At 41.1% G+C, this 24,007-nt stretch overlaps 1 protein-coding gene and 1 pseudogene across 1 annotated transcript; both read left to right on the top strand.

Annotated features, from left to right (window-relative positions):
* LOC109230214 overlaps positions 1–24,007 on the top strand; it is a 135,400-nt pseudogene that overhangs the window by 31,240 nt on the left and 80,153 nt on the right.
* Positions 20,204–20,967, top strand: LOC109229398 (transcription factor bHLH140). Its single transcript, XM_019394821.1, has one exon. It carries the CDS (start codon positions 20,275–20,277, stop codon positions 20,770–20,772), a length of 498 nt encoding a protein of 165 aa, XP_019250366.1. The 5' UTR covers positions 20,204–20,274; the 3' UTR covers positions 20,773–20,967.

The raw sequence follows: 24,007 nt of genomic DNA on the forward strand, positions 1-24,007 counted from the left end.
GGGGGGGGGGGGTTTCCCTTGATGAAGGAAGTATTTCCTGGAGAAGAGGGTACCCTGAGACCCGACGAAGGGAAGAAAAGACAGGGAGGTCCGTTGAATGAACCTTCGGGAGCCAAAAAAACCAAGATGGAAGAAACTGAGGACAGCCCAGCAGTCTTAGCCCCAGAAGCAGCGGGAAGTCCCCAAGCTGAAGGCGAGGGAGAAAACAATTTCTTGATAGCACCCAAAAGGGGGGAAAACCCGATCGACCCTCACGCCGGAGAGACGATGGCTCCTAAGCCGGGACTTGATGTCGTCGTGGTCCGACTTCGGGCTGGAGAGGCTACTGAGGAAGCGTTGGGCGATGTCCTCGAGCCGGCTGATGGCCAATATATCCCTCGAGCCGAGACGCACCCGGTAGGCGGTTCGGAGGAAACTAGTTCTGAAGCTCTACGGGGACAAAAAATGGCCTCGACCGATCCTGTCGGTGTTGTTGTCGTGAGTGATTCCCCTCAGGCAACGATTTTACCTCCCCAGGGGCGCAACATGCCCAGAACGAAGAAACTTCCAATGTGGGGGTTCTCATCGGAGGCAGAGACGCGTTTGCGAGGCCTTTAACAGCTCCCGAGGGAATCCCTGAGCTCGATGCTTCGCTTGTTTTCAGCGAGATGAACAGGCTTTATGAGCAGGTAGTTTTTGTAACTCTTGCCCGTCGTCCTAATCTTTATCTTCCTAACTTGTCTTCTTCATGGTTTCAGGCCAGGGCGCTTTATAATCAGACTTTCGCCCGATTTCAGGTTGAGGTGACTCCTCACGAGCGTGAGAAGACTCATCTCGTTGAGCAGGTTTCCTAGCTTCCGTTTACTATTGTTCGAATGTTTGCCAAATTCCAGCATTTTGACATCTTTGATCTGATTTGTGCAGTTTGAGAGGGAAAATGCCCTACTGAGGGAGGAGCTCTGAGCCAAATACTCTGAAGTTCTCGAACTCAAACGGCACGTGAACGAGATAACTTCCGAGAGGGACATCCTCCAGGAAAGGATGGCCTTAGTTGGACATCAGCTTCGTGATGCGAGGGCGGATAGTGACAAGTACATAGGTCTCCATTTTGAATTAGTTGATGCACTATCCAGAATCAAAATTGAAGCCGAGGCGATCATCTCTTCGAACAAAGAGGATGTCGTTGTAGTAAACGTTCAAACTAGGAGAACGCCTGAGGAGACCGAATTGAAATTTACTTGGGTCGTAGAACATGTTCGGTTAGAATCTCGAAGGCAGACTATCGAGGATATACGCGCATCGGGGTATCAACATGCCTGCCGAGCCCTGTCTGCTTCCGGAGGCGCGTCGGGTAGTGGCTCAGGAGATGATAAGAATGAAGGTGGAGCCCCAGAGGGGAAGAGGATGTTGGAAGACCCCGAAGTTGGGGTGCAACCTCCGGCGGAGCCATCGAAGATGTGGGCTTAATGACAGATTAGGGTTCTGTTTGATTCCTTCTTTGTAAGGGTTTTTACAGGCCTTGTAACCACGCCTCTGTGAGCAATATGTATAAAAGGCTTTTCGTTTCCTATCCCTTCTTTTCCCCTCGGAAATAATATGTGATGTTTTTTTTTTGACAATCGATCCGAGATTTCAGATCTTGGGTTAGAACCTCAGATTTTTGCTATTGCTGAGCAACCTGCAATGGTTGAAGGTCAGTCCCCGAGCGTTCTTGGGTTAGACCTGGCTCTTATGCATCTGGTCGGTACGACCTTTGATTTTAGTGCTAGAGACAGTGGCTCTTACGTATTGGGTCTGTACGCCCTTTCAGTATGAGTTGGCGCTCGAGCTCTTATGCTTTTGCTCTTAGCATTTTTAGTTAACTATTTTGGGTTCAGTCTCCGAGCCGGGTTTTGACTCGAGCTCATTTGACCCTCAAGTTTTTAAATTTCAAGCTGGCCCTTAGGCTCTTATGCGTTGGGTCGATGCGACCTTTTGTATGGGCTGGCGACAATGGCTCTTACGGTTTGGGTCGATATGACCTCTTGTATGGGCTAGCGACAATGGCTCTTACACTTTGGGTCGATGCGACCTCTAATATAGGCTTCATTTTTCCCTCGTTAAGGATTTTTGAGATTGCGTTAGCCTGACACTTCGACGGTTTGATAAAAACCTCTATTGTGAGCCGTTATATGGCGATGATCGAGCACCTCGGGAGGTTTGGCTCTGAGGCTGAGTATCTCGAAGCCTGTAATTTGGAGCTGACATGGTCGAAGCTCTTTTGCCTATGTCGAGGGTACCGGTTCTTTTCGAAGTAGATTCGAAGTAATTGAAGGCTTGTGATTTTGTAGCGACGGTCGGGCGTCCCCGAGTCATGTTAGTTTCGCTGGTACAGCCTTGTGACCGTAGTCATTTGTGTTTGGCCGGAGCCATTTTTAGTCGCGAGTGAAGTAGTTTCGGCGTCTATATCGAGGGTATGCCTTTTAGGGGTCTTACAAGTTCGATATATAGCCTTAACTTTGAGATCGAATTTATGCCTTTAGTAAGGTCTTATAAGTTTTACATGCCTTTGAGGTCTTACAGTTTTGGATACTTGGTACAAGTATGGTTCATGCCTTGCTCGAGGTCTTACAGATATTGTCACTTGGTACATGTGTGGTTCATGCCTTGCTTGAGGTCTTATAGATATTGTTGTCGCCTTATGTAGGTCTTACGAGACCGAGGCTGACCGCTTGGGGTCTTATGGCCTCGAGTTTTTTGGTAAGTAGCGATTGGCGACAGTCCCCGAGTCATCGAGGGTACCTTGGTTCGGGAGCCATTAGTTGTAAACTTGATATTGCCTCATTGAGGGCTTATGATTTCAGAGTTTCGGAACCGGAAGCCGTGCGATTTTTGAGATTTTGACGCCAGTCCCCGAGTATTCGGGGCGCTTTTGGCTTTTGGAGCCATTTTGTGACTTTGACGTTGCCTCATTGAGGGCTTATGAGTTTGGAGCTCCGACTCGGAGGTCATTCAGGCAGTCCTCGAGTCACCGAGGATTTCTCGGCTCGGGAGCCATCACTTGTAAACTTGGTATTGTCTTGTTGAGGGCTATACTATTTCGGGGCTTCCGACCCAGAGGTCATGTGGCCTTGAGTTTTTGACGCCTGTCCCCGAGTATTCGGGATGTTTTTTACAGAGGAGCCGCTTTTACAGAAATGAGTTTGTTTTGAAGCGTGAAATGCTTTGATGAGAAGTATTCTTCGATTACTTGGTACAAGTATACAGGTTTTCGCTGCCAGGGACTTGGTTATTCTATAGGGACACGGTTCATTTGACCGTTTGGCCTGGTACATCATTTTCCTATCGAGACCTCATTTGGCGTATCTTGGGTTTCCCAGGTAGGTGACCCTTCAGGGGGATGCCCCCCAATATTCGAGGTTGATTGGAAGGAAGCCTTGAATACTTTGTTGAGTCCTTCTTAGGTAGCATGTAGATGTTGCCTCGTTAAAAGCCTTGCCGGTAAAACCCTTCTAGGGACAAAATCCGGTCGAAGGAAAAGAGTGCAACGCATGCTCGAGGGTGTTTCAGAATTTTCAATCGGACACCCTAGCAGTAGTATCATTTCAGCATTGATATATTCCAGTTGCTTGGAAGTTGTTCACCTTCTATGGTACCGAGCTTGTAGGACCCTTTACCGACTACTCCGAGGACGCGGTACGGTCCTTCCCAATTTTGGCTTAGCTTTCCTTCATTAGGGTTACGGGTGTTGAGGGTTACTTTTCTTAGGACCAAGTCCCCGACTCCGAGATGTCGGAGGTTTGTTCTCCTGTTATAGTACCTTTCGATCCTTTGCTTTTGGGTGTCCATTCGGATCAGCGAGGCTTCTCGCTTTTCATCCAATAGTTCGAGGGCCGTAGTCATGCCCTCGTTGTTCGAGGTCTCAGTGGTGTGTCGGTATTTGGTGCTTGGTTCCCCGACCTCCACTGGTATCAAAGCCTCGGCACCATACACTAGGGAGAAAGGTGTTTCCCCTGTGCTCGATTTTGGAGTTGTTCGGTACGCCTATAGTACTTCGTGCAATATTTCTCTCCGTCTTCTCTTAGCGCTTTCCAGCTTCTTTTTTAAGTTTTGGATGATGGTTTTGTTCGTGGACTCGACTTGGCCGTTTGCACACGGGTGGTAGGGTGTCGACAGGATTCTTTTGATTTTGTGATCCTCGAGAAATTGTGTTACTTTGCTTCCGATGAACTGCCTCCCATTATCGCATGTTATCTCGGAAGGAATCCCGAATCGGCACATGATGTGGTCCCAAATGAAATCAATGACTTCGTTTTCTCTTATTTTTTCGAAGGCCTGCGCTTCCACCCATTTTGGAAAATAGTCAGTCATAGACAAAATAAATTTAGCTTTACCTGGTGCCGTTGGTAGAGGTCCGACGATGTCCATTCCCCATTTCATGAATGGCCATGGCGATAAGACCGAATGTAGTTGTTCGTTGGGTTGGTGAATCATAGGGGCGAACCTCTGGCATTTGTTGTACTTTCGAACGAATTCCTTAGTGTCTTTTTCCAAGTTGTCCCAATAGTAGCCTGCCCTGATTATTTTTCGAATTAAGGAATCGGCACCGGAGTGATTTCCGCAGGTCCCCTCGTGGATCTCTCGGAGCACATAATCGGTATCTCCTAGCCCCAGGCATACGGCTAGAGGACCATCAAAGGTTCTCCTGTAAAGAGTTCCGCTTTCATCGAGCGAGAATTGGCTTGCTTTGGTACGCAGGGCCCTTGATTCTTTCGGATCCGTGGGTAGTTTCCCATCTTTCAGGTAGTCAATATATTTATTTCTCCAGTCCCATGTCAGGCTAGTGGAGTTAATCTCGGCATGACCTTCCTTGACCACTGATTTGGATAGCTGAACAACAGCCTCGGGGAGTAGGTCGTCCTCTTCGACGGATGATCCCAGGTTAGCAAGGGCATCGGCCTCGCTGTTCTGCTCTCGGGGTATATGGACCAGGGTCCATTCCTTGAAACGGTGTAATATGATTTGGATTTTGTCCAAGTACCTTTGCATTATGTCTTCTCGGACCTCAAAGCTCCCATTTACCTGATTTACTACCAGGAGTGAATCGCATTTTGCCTCGACGATCTCAGCTCCCAGGCTTTTGGCCAATTCCAGACCTGCAATCACAGCCTCGTACTCGGCTTCATTGTTAGTCAACCTTGTAGTTTTTATAGATTGCCTGATCATGCCGCCCGTGGGTGGCTTCAGGACTATACCGAGTCCGGATCCTCCAACGTTCGAGGCGCCGTCGGTAACATGGTCCACACCCCGGAAGATGTGCCCTCTTTTAGTAAGAGCTCATTTTCTACCTCGAGCACGAGGGAGGGCGAGAAGTCAGCCACGAAGTCCGTCAAAATTTGGGACTTGATCGCCGTTCGGGGTTGATACTCTATATCATATCCCCCGAGTTCGATGGCCTATTTTGACAATCGGCCCGAAAATCGGTCTTGTGCAATATGCTACGAAGAGGGTACGTTGTTAAAACGCAAATACGGTGGCACTGAAAATAAGGTTTCAATTTTCGTGATGCGCTTATTAGCACAAGAGCTAATTGTTCCAGGTACGGATACCTGGTTTCGGCATCCCCCAGGGTCCGACTTACATAATAGACAGGGAATTGCGTACCTTGCTCTTCTCGAACCAGCACACCGCTTACCGCTATCTCAGATACGGCCAGGTATAAATACAGCGTTTCATCCTCTTTTGGCGTGTGGAGCAAATGAGGGCTAGTCAGATATCGCTTCAATTCATCCAAGGCGTGTTGACATTCTGGAGTCCATTCAAAGTTGTTTTTCTTTTTGAGTAAAGAGAAGAAATGATGGCTTCTGTCCGATGACCTCGATATGAACCTGCCTAGAGCCGCTATCCGTCCTGTCAGTCGTTATACTGCTTTTACATTATTTATCACCGTGATTTCTTCGATGGCCTTGATTTTATCGGGGTTGATCTCGACCCCCCTGTTCGACACCATGAAGCCTAAGAATTTGCTTGAACCCACTCCGAAGGCATATTTCTCGGGATGAAGCTTCATGTTGTAACTTCTGAGGATGTCGAATGTTTCCCGCAAATGAGTCAAATGGTCCTCTGTGCGCAAGGACTTAACTAGCATGTCATCAATATAAACTTCCATGGATTTGCCTATTTGATGCTCGAACATTTTATTAACTAGACGTTGGTATGTGGCCCCTGTGTTTTTCAGCCCGAAGGGCATTACATTGTAACAATAGGTACCATACTTCGTGATAAACGAAGTCTTTTCCCTATCCTCGGGGTTCATCTGAATTTGATTATATCCCGAGTAGGCATCAAGAAAGGTGAGGGTTTTGTGGCCGGCCGTGGCATCGATCAGGCAATCGATGTTGGGCAATGGGAATGAATCCTTGGGGCATGCCTTATTTAAGTCTTTATAATATACACACATTCTTAACTTATTTCCCTTTTTGGGCACTACTACTACGTTGGCCAGCCATTCGGGGTACTTTACCTCTCTAATAGACCCTATTTTAAGGAGTTTCGTTACCTCGTCCTTGATGAACGCATGTTTTATTTCGGACTGGGGTCTTCTTTTTTTCTTCACCGGTTTAAACAAGGGGTTGACACTTAACCGGTGGGTGGTTATTTCCGGCAGGATTCCTGTCATATCTAAGTGGGACCAAGAGAAACAGTCGATGTTATTAATAAGGAATTGAATGAGTTTTTTCCTGAGTTCGGTGGTTAATCCCGTTCCCAGGTATACCTTCTGATCTGGGAGATTCTCGATCAAAACAGCTTGCTCCATCTCTTCAATTGTCGATTTTGTTGTATCCAACTCTTTTGGGGCTACGAAAGTCCGAGGAGAGAGGAAATCTTCTTCACCATCTTCGGGTGTTTGTACGCTTCCAGACTCATCTAGGGTAGAGCGTATAGGATTCAGCGACTCCTGGTAAACCGCGAACACCTCTTTTGCCGCGTGCTGTTCTCTATATATGATTGTTATACCATCCTTTGTTGGGAACTTCATCATCTGGTGTAGAGTTGATGGCACTGCCCTCATGTTGTGTATCAACGGCCTACCAAGTAATGCGTTGTACCTCATGTCACCACCGATGACGTGGAACTTGGTGATTTGAACTGTACCGGACATGTCAACCAAGAGAGCGATCTCCCATTACGTTATTTTACCGGCCATGTTGAAGCCGTGGAGGACCCGGGAGGCGGGTATGATCTGATCAAGCAGACGGAGCTGTTCTACTACCTTTGACCTGATTACGTTGGTTGAGCTGCCTGGGTCCACGAGCACACGTTTAATTCGAATGTTATTTAAAAGAAATTAAATTACCAGTGCATCGTAGTGTGGCTGTGTTAAGGTCCCGAAATCTTCCTCGCTGAATGCAAGAGTGTCTCCGGTCATGCGGTCTCGGATCGGCCCTTCTATTACAGCGGGTATGTTTATCCGTTTGATCACGGGTCCTTGGGGAATGTCGGTCCCCCAGATGATCATATGAACGACATGCTGAGGAATCTCTCTCTCAGCCCGTGTTGGATTTTTTCAGGTTTCCTGCTGAATCTCTCAGCATGCTCCCTTGCTAATGTGAGGACCGTCGTTACCGTGTTGGGTGTTGTATGAGGTCATAAACTCGGGAATTGGTTCCGGCGTACTCTCAGGGTTTTGCGGTGGTACACCAACACCTGGAACATTCACACCGTTATCTCTGTGGTCCTTAGGATTGTTGTTTTCACCTCCATTTACTGAGTTAGGCATTTTGACCTGAAATCGAATATTTTGGACAAGAAAAAACGTGAAAAATAACTTGCGTTACGTGGTTAAACCAGCAATAAAATAATCACTATTATTTTTAGACCCACGGTGGACGCCAAACTGTTTACCGTGAAAATGGTAATAACAATTAAATTTGATTATGAGGTTCTAAAAATACGTAATCTATTTTTATGCTAGTTGTAATGCGATAGATGTTAAGTAAAAGGTTAGAAATAAGTATTATGGCTTAGGAATGGAAAGATAATCGAATCAACCGGTGGTAGATCGGAGGCCTCGAGCTGTCGATTACGGGACCTCGGGGTCGAGCTGGTTGGCCGATTCGGGGCAACCGAGGGGGAGATAACAGTTACAAGATCTATGGTGATGGCTCCTTTATGATAAATGATAGGAAATAAAGAAGAACAATAAATAGAACGCAATGAATGTAAGCAATAAATGAGATAATGAATTCAAGAGAATATGTTAGAGAGAATGTTCGTATCTTTCTTAATATTGAGCAACCTCCCTTACAAAGTGGCAAGGACCTCCTTTATATATGAGGGGAAACCCCAACATAGTACAAATACTTTATTACAAAGATATGGAGATGGGGCAGCTAGCTAACGGTATGATTCAGGTCTGAACTTAGCCCACCAGACTTTGTCAGCTCTGGTTATGTGTCTTGGGAACTCCCCACTTTTTCATCACAACCGTTGGTCTGATCGCCCCGAGGTCGAGCATCGATAGCCCTCGAGGGTGAACCTCGACCATAACCTCGAACCTGCGAAATGTGCCTATGAGTCGTCGCAACGATAGAAAATCGAACCCTCCAATTTTACTGCATACAAACGTACTTATGTAGGGCGCTATAGTATAGTGCCTTACATAAGGGTGCTATACCTACATAAATAAACGGCCCTTCTCCTTCCCCACCAAACCAGTCAGCCTTTCTCTCCATTAAACAAAACAAAAATAGCGGCCCCCCTCCCCCATTTTTAACCCAAAAAAACTCGGTTGGAGACCACCGGTCCGACAAAAAGTGTAGATTCTCGGTCCCACATCGTATCTAAGGCGTTATCTCGTAGTGGGTTGCTCATTTCGGCTCCAAGTCACCAAATCTTCAACTTTCTCAAAAATTAAAATCGAGGTATTCTGGCTCATTTTTTGTTAAAGCTCATGTATAAAAAATACCTATTAGTTATTTTTTACTGTGTTCTATGTTATTTCGTGATTGTTTTGCAATTCAGTTAATTTGTTTTTTTTTTTTTTGCTGGATTATATTATTAGTGTGCAAAAAAAAAATTAGTAAAATAGAGAATTGTTATTGGTTGTTAAAAAAATGTTAATTAGTTAATTTTTACTGTAGTATATATTTTTTTGTGATTGTTTTGTAATTAAATTAATTTGTTATTTTTATCCAGTTTAGATTAGTTATTTGCTAAAGGATTAGTAAAATAGATAAATTATTATTTTAGGAGTAATTAATCTTATTTAGATGTTATTGTTGTACATATATGAATATGTGACTTTAGTTCCCTGTAGCGGTATGTTGTGCCCGTAATTTTAATATAGCGTTCGTATCTGTAATGTAGTGCCCTTTTAGCGTAGTAAAATGTAGTGTCCTTTAGCGTAGTATCTTTGTAGTTATTGAAATTAATCATTTAATTATCTGTTAAACCCAAAAATTTCTAAGAAAAGCGGATAGTACAAACACAAACTCTCTCAAATTCTATTTAACAAATGTACGAAAATAACATTAGAAAACAACAATATTTGTCAAACTAAGTATTGTTATATGAATATTTAATAATTAAATCTTGTATAGTTATGAAAATTAATTATTTAATTTTATTATAGTCAATAATAGGTGAGTAACAAACAAACATATAAAATAATAAACTAACATATAAAATAATAAACAAACATATAAAATAATAAACAAACATATAAAGTAGTAAACTAACATATAAAATAATAAATTAACATATAAAATCTAAAATTATAATATAGAAAATGTATCAACCTAATTAACAATATAGTAAAAATATCGAATAATTTTTAATATTAAAGATATTGCAATATATTTAAAGATGTTAAGCAATGAAAAAGAAAATACTTTAATTAATATTGTTCAATTTACAGTAGTCGTCATGGAGATTCCGCCTGTGCATCCCGGACCTGCATCACTAGAGCTACTGTTGCTACAGGCCGAGCATAGGTCTTCGTACATATGGGAGAGGCAGTGTTTGGCCTAGACATTCCACACTAGACGGGTAGACGATATGTGGGACTTTCTTAGGGCCCACCCACTCCATCCCCGTATTGCTAGACGCCTTCAGGATACGGGTTTCTATAGGATCATAGAGATCGACCGATTGCAGTTGGACTGGTTGTTGATCACGGCTATGATAGAGCGGTAGCTATCGGAGACACACACGTTTCATTTGCCCATCGGCGAGGCTACCATCACGCTTCAGGACGTGGAGGTTCTTTATGGGCTGCTGGTTGATGGACATCATGTAGCTTACCCGCATGCTCTCAGAGAATATACGGGATTACAGTATCTGCAGTTGTTGCAGCAGCTCACCAGTTTCCAGCCAACGGAGGAGGCTGCATTGAGTGGGGCCAGTCGTTTGCAGTTGACGCCCGTCCGGCTGCATCTGGAGGCGATGGATGCGGACATTAGGGATGATACACCGGATCTTCATATCAACTGGTACACGAGATTGTTGATGCTGCTTATGTTTGGTGGGGGATTGTTCCCGAACACTTCGGGAGACCTAGTCAGCTTGAGATTTCTTTATCATCTTGAGTGGCTAGATGATTTACCTCTTTACAACTGGGGTGCAGTTGTTCTAGGTTACTTGTATAGGCAGATGTGCCGGGCTAGCATGGGCACCCAACAAGATATTGCCGGATTTTTGCCGCTGCTGCAGGTGAAAACATAGTCAATTATTTTCATGATTATAACATACATAGTAAAAATATACCTTAAATTTTACGTCCACAATGTATATTAGGTTTGGGCCTGGGAGCGGTTCTTGCAAATCCAGCCATCTCTACCACCCATCGCTCAGGATGCAACACCTCCACCGTTTCTCCCTTTAGATAGGAGGTGGGTTAATAGGCGAGGCTACGGACGCGAGGTCGAGGCTCGACATAATCTCCCTTATTATAGGGATTTGTTGGACTTGCTTGAGGGCGCGCAGGGTACGTGTATACTTAAGTTTACTTGGCTTGGCTTTATATGTGTTGCGTTTACTCATGATTCCTATTTTTACTTAACAGTTCATATGGAGGCCATACAGCGACGAGCTAATAGCTGGTTTGCCCGATTATTGCTTTAGCGGCCGACTTATGTAGAGCTCGTCCGTCCCATTGATGTGTCTCGATATTTTCAAGTATCATGCCACCGAGCGAGTCCTTCGCCAATTTGGTCGACCGTAACTTGTACCTACTCCGCCCGCTTGGCTTAGGACACATTACCAGCGGGATGATCGTTCCGGGGTTGACCAGACATACGTGGCCTGGCCAGAGGCGCAAATTGAGTTTTGGGACCGTCGGCATGACATGATTCTGCGACCCCCTCCACATGAGCGTACGGATGGTGAGCATGAGTATATGGGCTGGTACCGCAGCGTTACCCGACTTTTCATCGGGAATCGCGTTCAACCTCTGGTGGTTGGTACATTCTATACACCGGGAGACATGAGGCACTGCTATACTTACTTATAACGTTAACCTAGCATTCCGTAATTAATATTTTACATGTTGTACAGGCTATTGGCTTACATTTGTTCTACCAATTGTGGCTGCAGATGTAGCAGCATACCGGCGAGGGAGCGATAACTTTGCACGAGTATGGCCAGAAGGTTACAGATCTGGCTATCCAGATATTTAGGCGAGCCCGAGACGATGAGCGCTTAGTATACGAGGCTGATTATGTTCCGCCAGAGCAGTACCATCGTGGGCCTCCAGTGGAGCCTGAACGCGGTCAATGTGGAAGGCGTACCCAGAGAGGTAGGGGAGTCCCACGAGGTCTTAGATGTCGACGAGGATGTGGTCCCCAGCAAGGGGGCGTTGAGGCACCTGTTGAGGATGTTGGAGTTGATCGGTCGGGTGACCACCCTGAGCCAGACCATGCTCCTAGTGATATGCCATCATTAATCCTTCATTTGACGCCAAGGAATACGCAGGTGACCCCGCCAGCTCCATTGTTGATCGTGGGCACGGCCATTATGCGACAGGAGTGGGATCAGTATTTTCCTGGTCCCATAGAGCCATCGACGGTTGCTGATGATCGTCCGACTCGAGATGTGCATAGTGGGTGCCGACTGAGTTATGGCTCATTATCGAGGGATGTTGAGGATCTTTCACAGGATTTGGTTATTTTGTATTACTATTATTTATATTTGTTTTTATCTCATTGATTAGTCATCAATATCTAAAGTGTTTTTTTTGTGTAGACATCATCCTTGCCCGTCACGGAAGCCACTTTGTGCAATACTGACATGCCTGAGACAGATGATTATATTCAGGAGCCCGCCAAGACCATGGTAAGACCATTTAAAATTTTTTAGCTAACACATACATTAGTAATATATATTTTATATACTAATATATCTTATTATTCTGTAGGTTACCGCTGGACCGACGGCCCCTTCTACCGTGCCTGCCAGCCTTAACGATGATCTGATGCAGCATCCTCCGATAAAGAAGCGACTGATGAGAATGATCCTGATAGTGTAGCCGGGTGGGATGGGATGCGCCTCAGGCCAGCCAATGCTTTAAAGCATACATGCTGTGGGACACATTGATATTTTTTATTATCTGTACATATGACATTCAGTATATAATAGCATCATTATTTATGTTTATTTATCACGATATTTATTAGTTTAACACCACAACGCAAAAATAAACATAACAACTTAAAATAATTTAAATTCGGCACAACTAATGAAAATACATGACATGGAAAACATAAAAATAAAATACTACACTCAACACATTCATGTGTTTGTTTAGTCACTATCGCCCATTATTCTCTGCTTCAACCACATAAATTTCTCTTGCAACCTATTTTTTTCTTCTTCCGCCTCATTTAGTTTCTCCTTCACTGCCGCAAGTTGTTGTTGTAGTTTAAAGATCTGGAGTTCGTATTCACCGGTCATATTCCAAACATACTGCAAACAAGATTTGTAGTATTCCTGTTTAATGGGTTCATCATACAATTCTTCAAAGCTACATTGATTTCCGTCCTACCAATGTGGATCATAACACAACGCTATTAAATAACATGTTATATAAAAATATTAACAAACATTTTTTCCAAAACAATAACTTACAAGTTGTTGACATATCCAGCGTCTGTGCCCCACATTACTATTTGACCAACATGGCTTCAAAATCACACGGTTGCCACAATAACACCTTGGTACGTCATTGCGTCCTGACATTTCTTAATGCAAGAAAAATGAAAAATTTATGAAAAGTTTTTCTATTTGTTTTGGTTAGGCGCAAGTAATAACTAAATTTGCTAGGCTTTTATAGGCAAATATAAAACACCTAACGCATATTGGTGGCGCGCTATGTTTTGCGTGATAATGATTCTTTTGGGTACAAGATAGCTTTTGCAGAACAATAGCTTTTTCAGGTCGACAAGAAAATACGCATAACGCATATTGGTGGCGCACTATGTTTCGCGTGATAATGATTCTTTAGGGTACAATATAGCATATCCAGAACGGCAGCTTTTTCAGGTCGACAAGACAATTCACATAACGCATATTGGTGGCGCGCTATTCTTTCGCGTGATAATGATTTTTTCGGGTATAAGACAGCTTCTTAAACTGAACAAAGTCATATGTATTCAAAGACCATTTGAAGAAACATTACAACATCCATTTAAAAAATGCCACTAACATTTAATAAGTGGTTCACAAAGAGGAAAAGGGGTGAAGGTAGTTTAACAGATCCCCATGGAACACGTCTTAACATTATCGATCCCTACCTTGAAAAAAATATGCTAGGTTGCTACACTGACTTTGTTGATGACAAGTGGTATGGTGTTCTGCATACCTTGGAAAGTAAGCCTATCAATATACACACTTATCTCAAAGTTGCAGGGCACATTATTGAGGGAGAAGCGCATTCTACAAAGCCTGAAGGTATGCGAATTTGGGGCGAAAAACTACAATGGGTTTCCCTTGACTCAAAACGGTATGATTATAAAGTACTATGTTGCTGGCATGGGCTTGTTGTGCCACAAGCACTGTCTGCAACCTTCCAAACAAACACACACAAAGATGAACCAGAAGTGATTTGGTATTTGATGAAGGAGATTCTAGTGATGAAAAAGGCACTAGTTGTTCATCATGCAATGGGTGATCTTAACTTCCTAGGAGGAACGGAGGATCAGTATTGGATTTATTAGAAAATGATAAATTGCATAAAGACAATGATTATCCTGTTTTCCCTACAGTTGTCGAGTGGGAGGGAATACCTAAGTTTCTACCACAAACGTTGGACGTTGGAGTCCCATATTATTGTAGAAATCAAGCAAGTGGTCTTATTGATAATAGAAATGAAATGGGAGAAATGTGTGTCAACTGGGGCCTAGAATACGATGCCCTCGGCCCCGAAGGGTATGTACACGATGTTTACGAAGAAGATGAAGACAGTGACAATGAAATAGTGCCAGACAGCGACGATAATGGAAAATGACAATTGTTTCTTTTCTTGGGGTGTATGTTAAGTTGTTGTACTGAAGTATTAATGCTAAATATCAATTAGATTAAACCCCAATGAAAACATAATTTTATTTCATACATTTTGCAAGCTGAACATGTACATACACTTATTACAACAAATTACTGCAACAAAACACTACGTGTATCCTTCATAATTGGGCACATTGGATGAACTTCTACCGGAAGCTGAATTACCACCACTACCCAAACCAGCCGAAGGACATTTACGAAGGTCGTGTACTGATAGTGAGCATAAGCCACATTTACGCACATAAACGGTATCACCAATATCCATTTGGTTCCGTATACGCGTTCTTTTTTGCACTTGTCGTTGACGCACATACTCCTTGTTACACACCATTTAAATGGTTCTGGCGGCCAATAATGCTCAGCACCCACTGTCTGCAACTGTCCACTATGGGTGTTTAAGTATGCAGCAACACTATATTCTTTATCAACGTACCTGGTTGCCGTGAAACCTGTATATTGAAAGCACTTCCTGGCATGTGAGCACGGCATGTGATAGATGGACCATTTCCCATATGAGCATAACCTTTTGACTTCATTAACGGTGTGTGTATTATTCCTCCGGTTGTGATGTTTAGCGGTGCAAACTTCAAAAATATTTCGCTCGTTGCAATACTGCAAAAATGAATGCCACTGTGCTCGCTTCCTGTATTTCTCAAATCTTTTCATTGGTATTGCATGAATTCAACAACCCTTTCCATCAATGAGGATGCACCTCTGGACCTTTCAACAAACCTTTCTGCCATCTGCTTAAATGACATCCGCACCATGGCAGTGACAGGCAATCCACGTGCAAACTTCAGTAACCCGTTGAAAGACTTGACACATTTGTAGTCATAATTCCCCATCTTCTGCCACCATCCGTATGCAAAGTCAACTTGTCAAGCTCATAACGCATCAACCAAGTATAGGCTCCTTGGTCTTCCTGCCTTATCAATTCCATTCGTCTCCTGAAATACACTCTTGGTGATCAGTTGTAGCCATCCATATTTAATCATACAAGTCTTTGTTCGGATAAGCCCTCTGGAAGTTGGCCTTCAGGTGCCTCACACAGTAACAGTGGTAGGCATACGGTTCCTGCCATATACGCAAATTCTGTACAGAACTTAAAATACCGCCATGACAATCCGATATTAGACAAATACCTGAACGTTGTTTGACAACGTGCTCCTTCAAGTGGTTCAAAAATAATGTTCATGTCTCTTGGTTTTCATTGGCACAAATAGCAAATGCTAGGGGAAATATACTTCCATTAGCATCTACTGCAACGACGATCAACAAATTAATATCATACTTTCCATAGACATGAGTGCCGTCTATGGATATTACCGGATGGTAATGCACAAAACCATCAATGGATGGTTTAAGTGCCCAGAACACATGATATGTGTTCTGGTATTCCCGGACTCCGCTCAAGCTTCCGTTTAACAACAGTCCCGGGGTTAAACATGTACCTAGGTAGAGATGCAAAGGACTTATCCCAGTTACCATAAACAATTTCAAACGCATGTTTGCTCCCTAGAAATGCCTTTCTTTTGGTAATGGTACACCCATATACCTGGTGGATAGATGTTATAACTCTCTGATCTTGTACCTTATAGACGCTTCACTGTGTGGAATCAAGACAAGAGAAATCAAGTCAACATTCAAGTTAAAATAATTCCCACTGAATATGTGCAATTTCACAATTGCGGGTGCCAATGTATTTACCCACAACCCACATATTTGTTTTCTGCTTCCTCGCACGCAGCATCCAATTACAACCCGTAAAACATCTACGGCAAATAACCTTGTATACATCCGGAGATGACTCATGAACCACGATCTCACGACACTCTTTTATGTTGTACATTCGCACCGCCCTGCTTAGGCGCGCTTTATCAGCAAAAAACATGCCTTTTGACAGCACAGTTGCTCTAGATTCATCCCACATTGATGTCTGACTTTTGTCAAGATCCCTTGTGAGGGCATCCACATACGGCATACTTGGCAAACGATCAAGGTAGGGAATCTCCCTTGAATGAAACTCCACGTGGGACTCGTACACTCTTGGTCTAATGGGAGGTGTAATATGCTCCCTCATCAAATTAGGTTCAACGTTCTCTTCCTCCTCATCATCACCCTCATCAGGGAAGGGTGAGTCATCTCCAGACTCATTGACATTGTTGTCATAATCACTATTCTCTTCCTGACTCTGCTCATCTGCCAGATCCTGATTAAATATGTCGTCTTCGGGCAATTGAGTAAGGACAGGACCTTCAAGTTGCTCGTTTTCACTGCACAACCAATAAAATAATGAGTTTCTCAAATTGATCCAAACTTTTCATATAGCTTTATCACTTCACTTATAAATCATAATATGTTGATATCCCATGATGGACATTATCGTATTGATGATGACTCCCGTATGGACCACCATGATCCAACATACCAAAACTAGGCATATTCCAACTGGGCGTTAGTTCATAACTTGCAAAATTTATATCTGGCTGGTACCCCCTGTGAAATATATTCGTATTATAAAAATTCAATACATAAAAATAAATATCGTAACACAATGGAAATTGAAGTTTACCACTCGGCTTGTGGATTATGTAAACTAGGGGAGAAATTATTTCCTAGCTACTCATTAGCCCGTGGAGATAAGTTTAGGTCAGGCCAAACTCTTCCACCCGGAACCTGTTCGGCTAAAACTGCTACAAAATAACCACCCGATGATTGAGGGATATCCCTACTTTGCGGAACCTCATTATTGCGAACGTCTTCAGCCTTGACGTACATTTCCAATATTTTTATCACAAGAAATTCCTAGTATTCATCCGGAGTCCTCAAAAAATCTGTCAGAGTTTCATCGTCTTCGATGTACTCAGCATAAAAACAACCCCTTGCGGAGTGACAGAATACGGATATTTTCTGGTTACTTTAATATTCATCGAACATTTGCTCATACTTATTTTTTTACATAACAACGATACTGATGTATCGTACTCTATTGTAAGTGGCAACTTAACATGACACTGTGGACAACAACTATAACTTACTGAGTTATTCGCCACACAACCTCAAACCCCCCCCCCCCCCCCAATATAATGAAACCCTAATTCTTCGCTCTTCAGACATTATGACAAAATGTAAAATAACTTAATGAATAAATATTTCAGTAGACTAGAAGGATCCTGAATGGATTTTTACACAATCCTGAAACTCTTTAAATAATGAAAAAAACCAGTCCGGTACAATTATTTGAGGTATAGCGCCTTGAATATGGGCGCTATACCTAGTTGAATTATTGGTGTGTCAGTTCAACCGAGAAGAATTATTTGTGGGCCCAATACTTAGGTATAGCGCGGTATTGTACCGCGCTATACCTTAACGGCAAACGTACCGTTAGTGTATAGCACGGTGAAATATCACGCTATATATATTATGGTGCCCAATTTTTTTCTCACACATTATGGTTCATTGATTCCAAAAGAACCACACTTTAGTTCGGGACTGGACTGTCCATTCCTAACGGGTATGGTGTGTTGGCTATGGATGGACAAAAGAGAGGATTTGGTTAAATTCCCAAGGAAAGTCTACTATGTCAACTACGAAGAGAATAACAGAGTTACTACTGCTAATTAAAGTACTTTAGGTTGAAAAAGCAAAAAGAAGTTTGAAATATTAAAGCACAGCACTAATATTCATGCAAATTTTGCACTTCAAAAAGAAGAGCTAATAAAGAGAAAGAAGACACTTTGTTCTGACTATATCCAACAAGATATTCTACAGTGATTCTCCTTTTAACCAAACAAAATGAATCCTAGGAACAGAAACAAAACATAAGCCCCAAAGGTTAATTGGTTCTGGAGGTGACATAATCAACGACGTTCATATATTTACCCCTATTTCAGTAGCATCTGTGAGGAGGAAATGGTGTTGTTCTATGTTAGTTTTTACCGATTTCTCATAGAAAGTGTCATGTAAAGCTCAAAACATTTCTAACGAGTCTTAAAAACCAATCTCCCGGTATCCTTTCCTCTTCCTTTTTCTTTTGGTATGTGTAATTTGGATTCGTGCTAATATTCATTTTCGGTTAAAGTGCTCCTTTAATTTGCACTCCATTTGATATGAAAACTTTCGTTTTCGACTTTTCACAATTATTTGACAACACTCTGCTAACGAGTTATAAAGTGAAGTTCTCTGTATGAAGAGGATAGATTAATCTTTTCATATGTCAAATGAAAGTAAAAACTTACTCGCATCGAATATTTATACCAAATCAATAGTTATATGACATGTGTCTTGCATATGAATAGATACATGACATGGGTCAAATGAATATCTTAAATTTCTGGTAAATTTTAAATACCATCGATAAGAAAAATATAAAATGCAATGGGAACAGTAACTTTTGGATTTAATTTGGCCCCTAGCTAGGCAGTAGCACTTTCATATGTAGCAACTTAGAATTCAGTGCTTTCTCATGTCCCTTCCAGTAGTAGTATGAAAGGACACTAAACTATTCATTTAACCTAATCTCAGTTAAATAATGGACTACTCAGTTTCAATTCTCTCTTCTTTTTTTTTCTTTTTTTTTTTCTTTTCTCCATTTTAGGTACATGAGACTATTATCTAATTACTGATCGAGACATTTTTGTATCTGTATATGTCGAAATTGACATAAAGATAACTTTGCATGTTATAAACCTAAAACATTACGTCTAACTATGTGGATATAATACTTTTGGCAAGAGTTTAAGTTTATATATTGACAATTAATATATTTATATAAAAGTACACTTCAAAAGATAATTGCAAGTAAATATATTTAATATGCATTAATTGGTAGAGTTTAACTAGTCTCCATTGACAGTATAGAGATCTTTTATACAACGAGTATTTATGAACGTACGTTGCACTTAATAACGACATGTGGTGGTTTAAACATATATTTATATGAAAGAACAATAAATTTAATTAATGAGAGAAATTTTATGCATAATAATACAACAATCATTTCTAAATGCCAAAAAATTAATCAAAATGAAAGGATATCATTAGAACTTACACAAATGATCCATTTAGTCATGTTAGTAAATAATTATATATTATAATTTAAAAGTACTTAATGTAATGGTATCTTACTGAATGCTTCTTTGTAGACAATATTTTTTTTGTATGTTTCTTTCTAATGCTTTGGTTTCTCTGCCATAACCAGAATTCTTGTTGTCGATATTGATATCCCTCTTGAAAGTTCAACATAGAGTTGTTCGTGCAAGAAACATAATATAGATTAAGTTACCTTCATTTGTTGTAACGGTTTAAGTTATTTTAGAAACTATAAATTTCACTTTTAAAGAGAATTACTTGTAAATAATTTCTGAATTACCTGATGGTGTAAAATATTAAGTCATACTATTATATTTACAATGAAAAAAATGAGGAGATGAGGCAAAACATCCAACAATCCTTGCGTATATTGAAATACTCTTACGTACTGTCAGTAATATTAGGTAATTTTCAATGGCAGACCTCTTTTGCTGCCCTATTGACCCTACAATTGGAGGGGTATTTAGTATTTACCCCCAAGAAACTCGTAATCTTGCCCTAAAGATTGGCTGACTCAAATCAGATGACCATATTTCTATATTGTCCCACGTACCTAACGCAATCTTCTTCCTCTATATAAACCATGCATGGACAATCTCCTCTTCTCAAACTTCATAAAGATATCTTTTAAAAAAAAGGAGAAGATAGAGGTAATTAGTTATAGCAATGGATCAACAACATTCCACTTGTTTTTCTTCTTCAAGCAAAATTAATGACAAAGAAAAGAAGAAAAAAAGATCAGTTGTGAAACTATCAACTGATCCACAAAGTGTAGCAGCTCGTGAAAGAAGGCATAGAATCAGTGATCGTTTCAAGATTTTGCAGAGTTTAATCCCTGGTGGTTCAAAAATGGACACAGTTACCATGTTAGAAGAAGCAATTCACTATGTCAAATTTCTCAAGACTCAAATATGGCTGCATCAAACCATGATTAATATTATAGATGATTATGATAATCCAAATTATCATCATCCGTTGCTAATGGCTCATGACTCTATTTTTGCTAATTATTATCCTCATGAGAATAACCCAACTCCTGTTGAGAATGCACAAATAAATTATAACTTGGATCAGCTGCAGCTTCCAGGTTATGCAGTTTCAGATGGAGATCAATTCCAAGGAGAAGAAACTAATATTTCTGGTGATGCTTTTATGTACTATTAGTTAGTTAATTATGTCGCCTAAGTTTAATTAGAATACGTAGTGTGTGGTAGTAAGGTATGTTATTTCTATGCAGCAGCTTAAAGATGGCTTTGTGTTAATTAATTAGATGTAGTAAATTGTAAGTGTTGGTTTAGTTGATTAAGTATGTTGCAAGTTTTTTTCACTGATCAATTAATCAAGTGAATTTGTGAAAAAGCATCTGGAAGTTCAATTTGCCTAATGTATAACTTTTTTTTAAAACAATGAATGGATAAAAAGAGTGAAAAGAAAGAAAGAGAGAAAATTACAGAAACCAAATTACGGGAGGTTTAGAAACAATTTAAGCACTACCTGATACTATAAAGAATATTTACACAATTAAATAACTTAAAAGAAATTTGGTATGTGATTTAACAGTTTAGCTATTATGTAGTGAACTGTTTGGCTAAACTTTTAATAATTGTTCATTTTTAGAATTACTTTTATCAAAATAACTTTTCGTAGAGGTACTTCCGGAGAGAATTAAATGCATCTTTATTTATCATATAGGGATAATATTTGAATTAAATAGAAGAATTAACCCAATCGTCGTCCACCTAATCTCTAAACTAAAAATAGCCAACGAATATATGTGTGTGTATAACTTTGTTTAATCAATATATAATCTATGTATACCGGGCAAAAAAAAAAGTAAACAATGAATCTGGCCGGCTATTTTGTACAACAATCTGTTAAATAGACCATGGGCCTAAAGCTGCTGATAGAAGCCTGAAAACATTGGCCTATGTCTGCTGAAAGCCCGTTAAATACGCCAACCGAAAATAGTGCTTCCTTATCCTTAAAAAAGAAATTTGAGGTCGTCTAAATCAGGATGGTGATTTTATGGTTTCTCTGCATGTCAAGAACATATAGGTAAGACACATTTTTAGGAGATCTCTGAGACAAACTGAAACATATATCTTTCTTGTGTGTTTGAAAGTAAAAGAAAAGATTACAATAAGAAGAAAAAAGATTTATCTTTTATTTTTTTTATATGAACCGTAATTTCTTAATAACTAAATGTATTAGGATTGATCAATGGAACAGTAATTCGAAGCTTTGCTGAGCTTCGATGGTGAGCTTCAATGGTGAGAGAGTTGTGACCTTTACGCCATGAAAGGCCACAGTAAGAGAAGAGAAACAGAAGAGAGAATTTTCCAGATTTTTCTCAATTGAATTAAGGAGAAAAGTGAGTGGAACCTCCACTATATACAATTGAACAACTAAGGGCTAATTCACTAACTAAGTCGGCTAACTAACTTTCTAACTACTAAGTTGATTGGTACAGCTGTCAACTCTAACTAACTAATGACTCCACTAACTCTTAACTAACTGATCAATATACATCAATATACATAATTAATCTTAACACCCCCCCCCCCTCCCAAGTTGGAGGTGTGGTGAACACAGCCAACTTGCCCAATGTAGCACTGTGTTTGATCCCAATCAAAGCTTTAGTTAAGATATCTACGAGCTGTTTGTGTTCTGATATGATGGAGAGATTAAGCCTGCTTGTAGTTGATCACGCACAAAGTGACAGTCTACCTCTATGTGCTTGGCTATCACAGAAGACTGAAATGGGCAAGGAAAATGGAACAGTCAGTTCTTCAAATGATCTGCTTAGCCATACCAGTTCTCCCACAACTTTCCTCAAAGCTCTGTATTCTGCTTCTCCAGAAGAGAGTGATATAGTCTCTTGTTTCTTAGACTTCATACTAATAGGATTGTTACCTAGTAGATCCAGATAGCCTGTGATGGACCTCCTAGAATCTGGGCAGGCTGCCCAATCAGAGTCACAATATGCCTTAAATGTGTGATCCCCATCCTTTGACATAAAAATTCCCAAGGTAGGATCATTTTTAGGTATCTTAGCAAGTGAAATGCTGCTTTTAGGTGAGGTTCCCTGGGCTTCTGCATGTACTGACTTAGGTGTTGAACACTGTATGCTATGTCCAATCTGATATTGGTTAAGAAGTTTAACTTTCCTACTAATTTTCTGTAGTAAGTGGGATCCTGCACTATTACCCCTTCCTTGGCTTTCAGCTTTATAGTGGGATCTAAAGGTGAAAAGCAAGCCTTGTGTTCCAGACAGTTGTACTCCTTCAGCAGATCTAACACAAACTTTCTTTATGATATAATGACCCCATCATCCTTATACATAATCTCCAATCCCAGGAAATAATGAAGCTGTCCTAAGTCCTTGATCTTGAACTGTTCATGTAGGAATGCCTTGAGCTGTGCAATCTCTTGCTGATCAGTCCCAGTCAATAACACATCATCCAAATACACTGCAACATATACTGATGAATCTCCATTCCTTTTGTAGAAGAGTGAGTAGTCATACATGGAATGTGTGTATCCCCTTGAGCACAGTGCCTCAGTCAGTTTTGCATAACATTGTCTACTTGCTTATTTCAGACCATAGAGAGATTTGTTCAGTTTGCAAACTAAACCTGATTTTTCTACAACTAATCCAGGTGGTACTTGTATATACACCTCTTCATTGAGGTCCCCATGGAGAAAAGCATTATTCACATCCAATTGTGAGATGGACCATCCCTTCTTAACTGCTGTAGCTATTAAGGCCCTAACTGTTGTCATCTTTACAACTGGTGAGAATGTTTCTGTATAATCTATTCCTGCCTGCTGAGTATAGCCTTTAACAACCAATCTGGCTTTGAACCTCTCAATGCTACCATATGCTTTGTGCTTCACCTTGTACACCCATTTACAACCAATTGCCTGCTTTCCAGGTGGCAGCATTACTAAATCCCAAGTGTGGTTGGAGTATAATGCATCAAACTCCTGTGTCATAGCAGCTTGCCATGCAGGATCAATGGCTGCCTCCTCATATGATGATGGCTCCCTGTCATGACGAACATTTCTCACAAGAGTCTGACTATCAGGAGTTAGTAGATCAGAGGTAATATGGTGATTCAAAGAAAACAAAGCATTTAAGGAGGCATGATTTGTTTTAAGTTGAGGTAGGGAATGAACATAGTCATGTAGGTAGATAGGAAGTTTGTGTGTTCTTTGTGACTGCCTTGTTGATTGAGCTTGTTCTTCACGAGTCTGTTTAGTGTGGTGTTGTGATGATACATTAGGTGGTGAAGAGATAGGTGTTCCAGAAGGTGATGGATTAGCTACATGTATAGGTGACATTGGATCAGATGTGTTGTCTGCACTCCCTTGATCACTTAAGTTTTCAGAAGTCTGT

Source organism: Nicotiana attenuata, chromosome 7 (genome assembly GCF_001879085.1).
Source record: "Nicotiana attenuata strain UT chromosome 7, NIATTr2, whole genome shotgun sequence".
Classification (NCBI taxonomy): Eukaryota; Viridiplantae; Streptophyta; class Magnoliopsida; order Solanales; family Solanaceae; genus Nicotiana; species Nicotiana attenuata.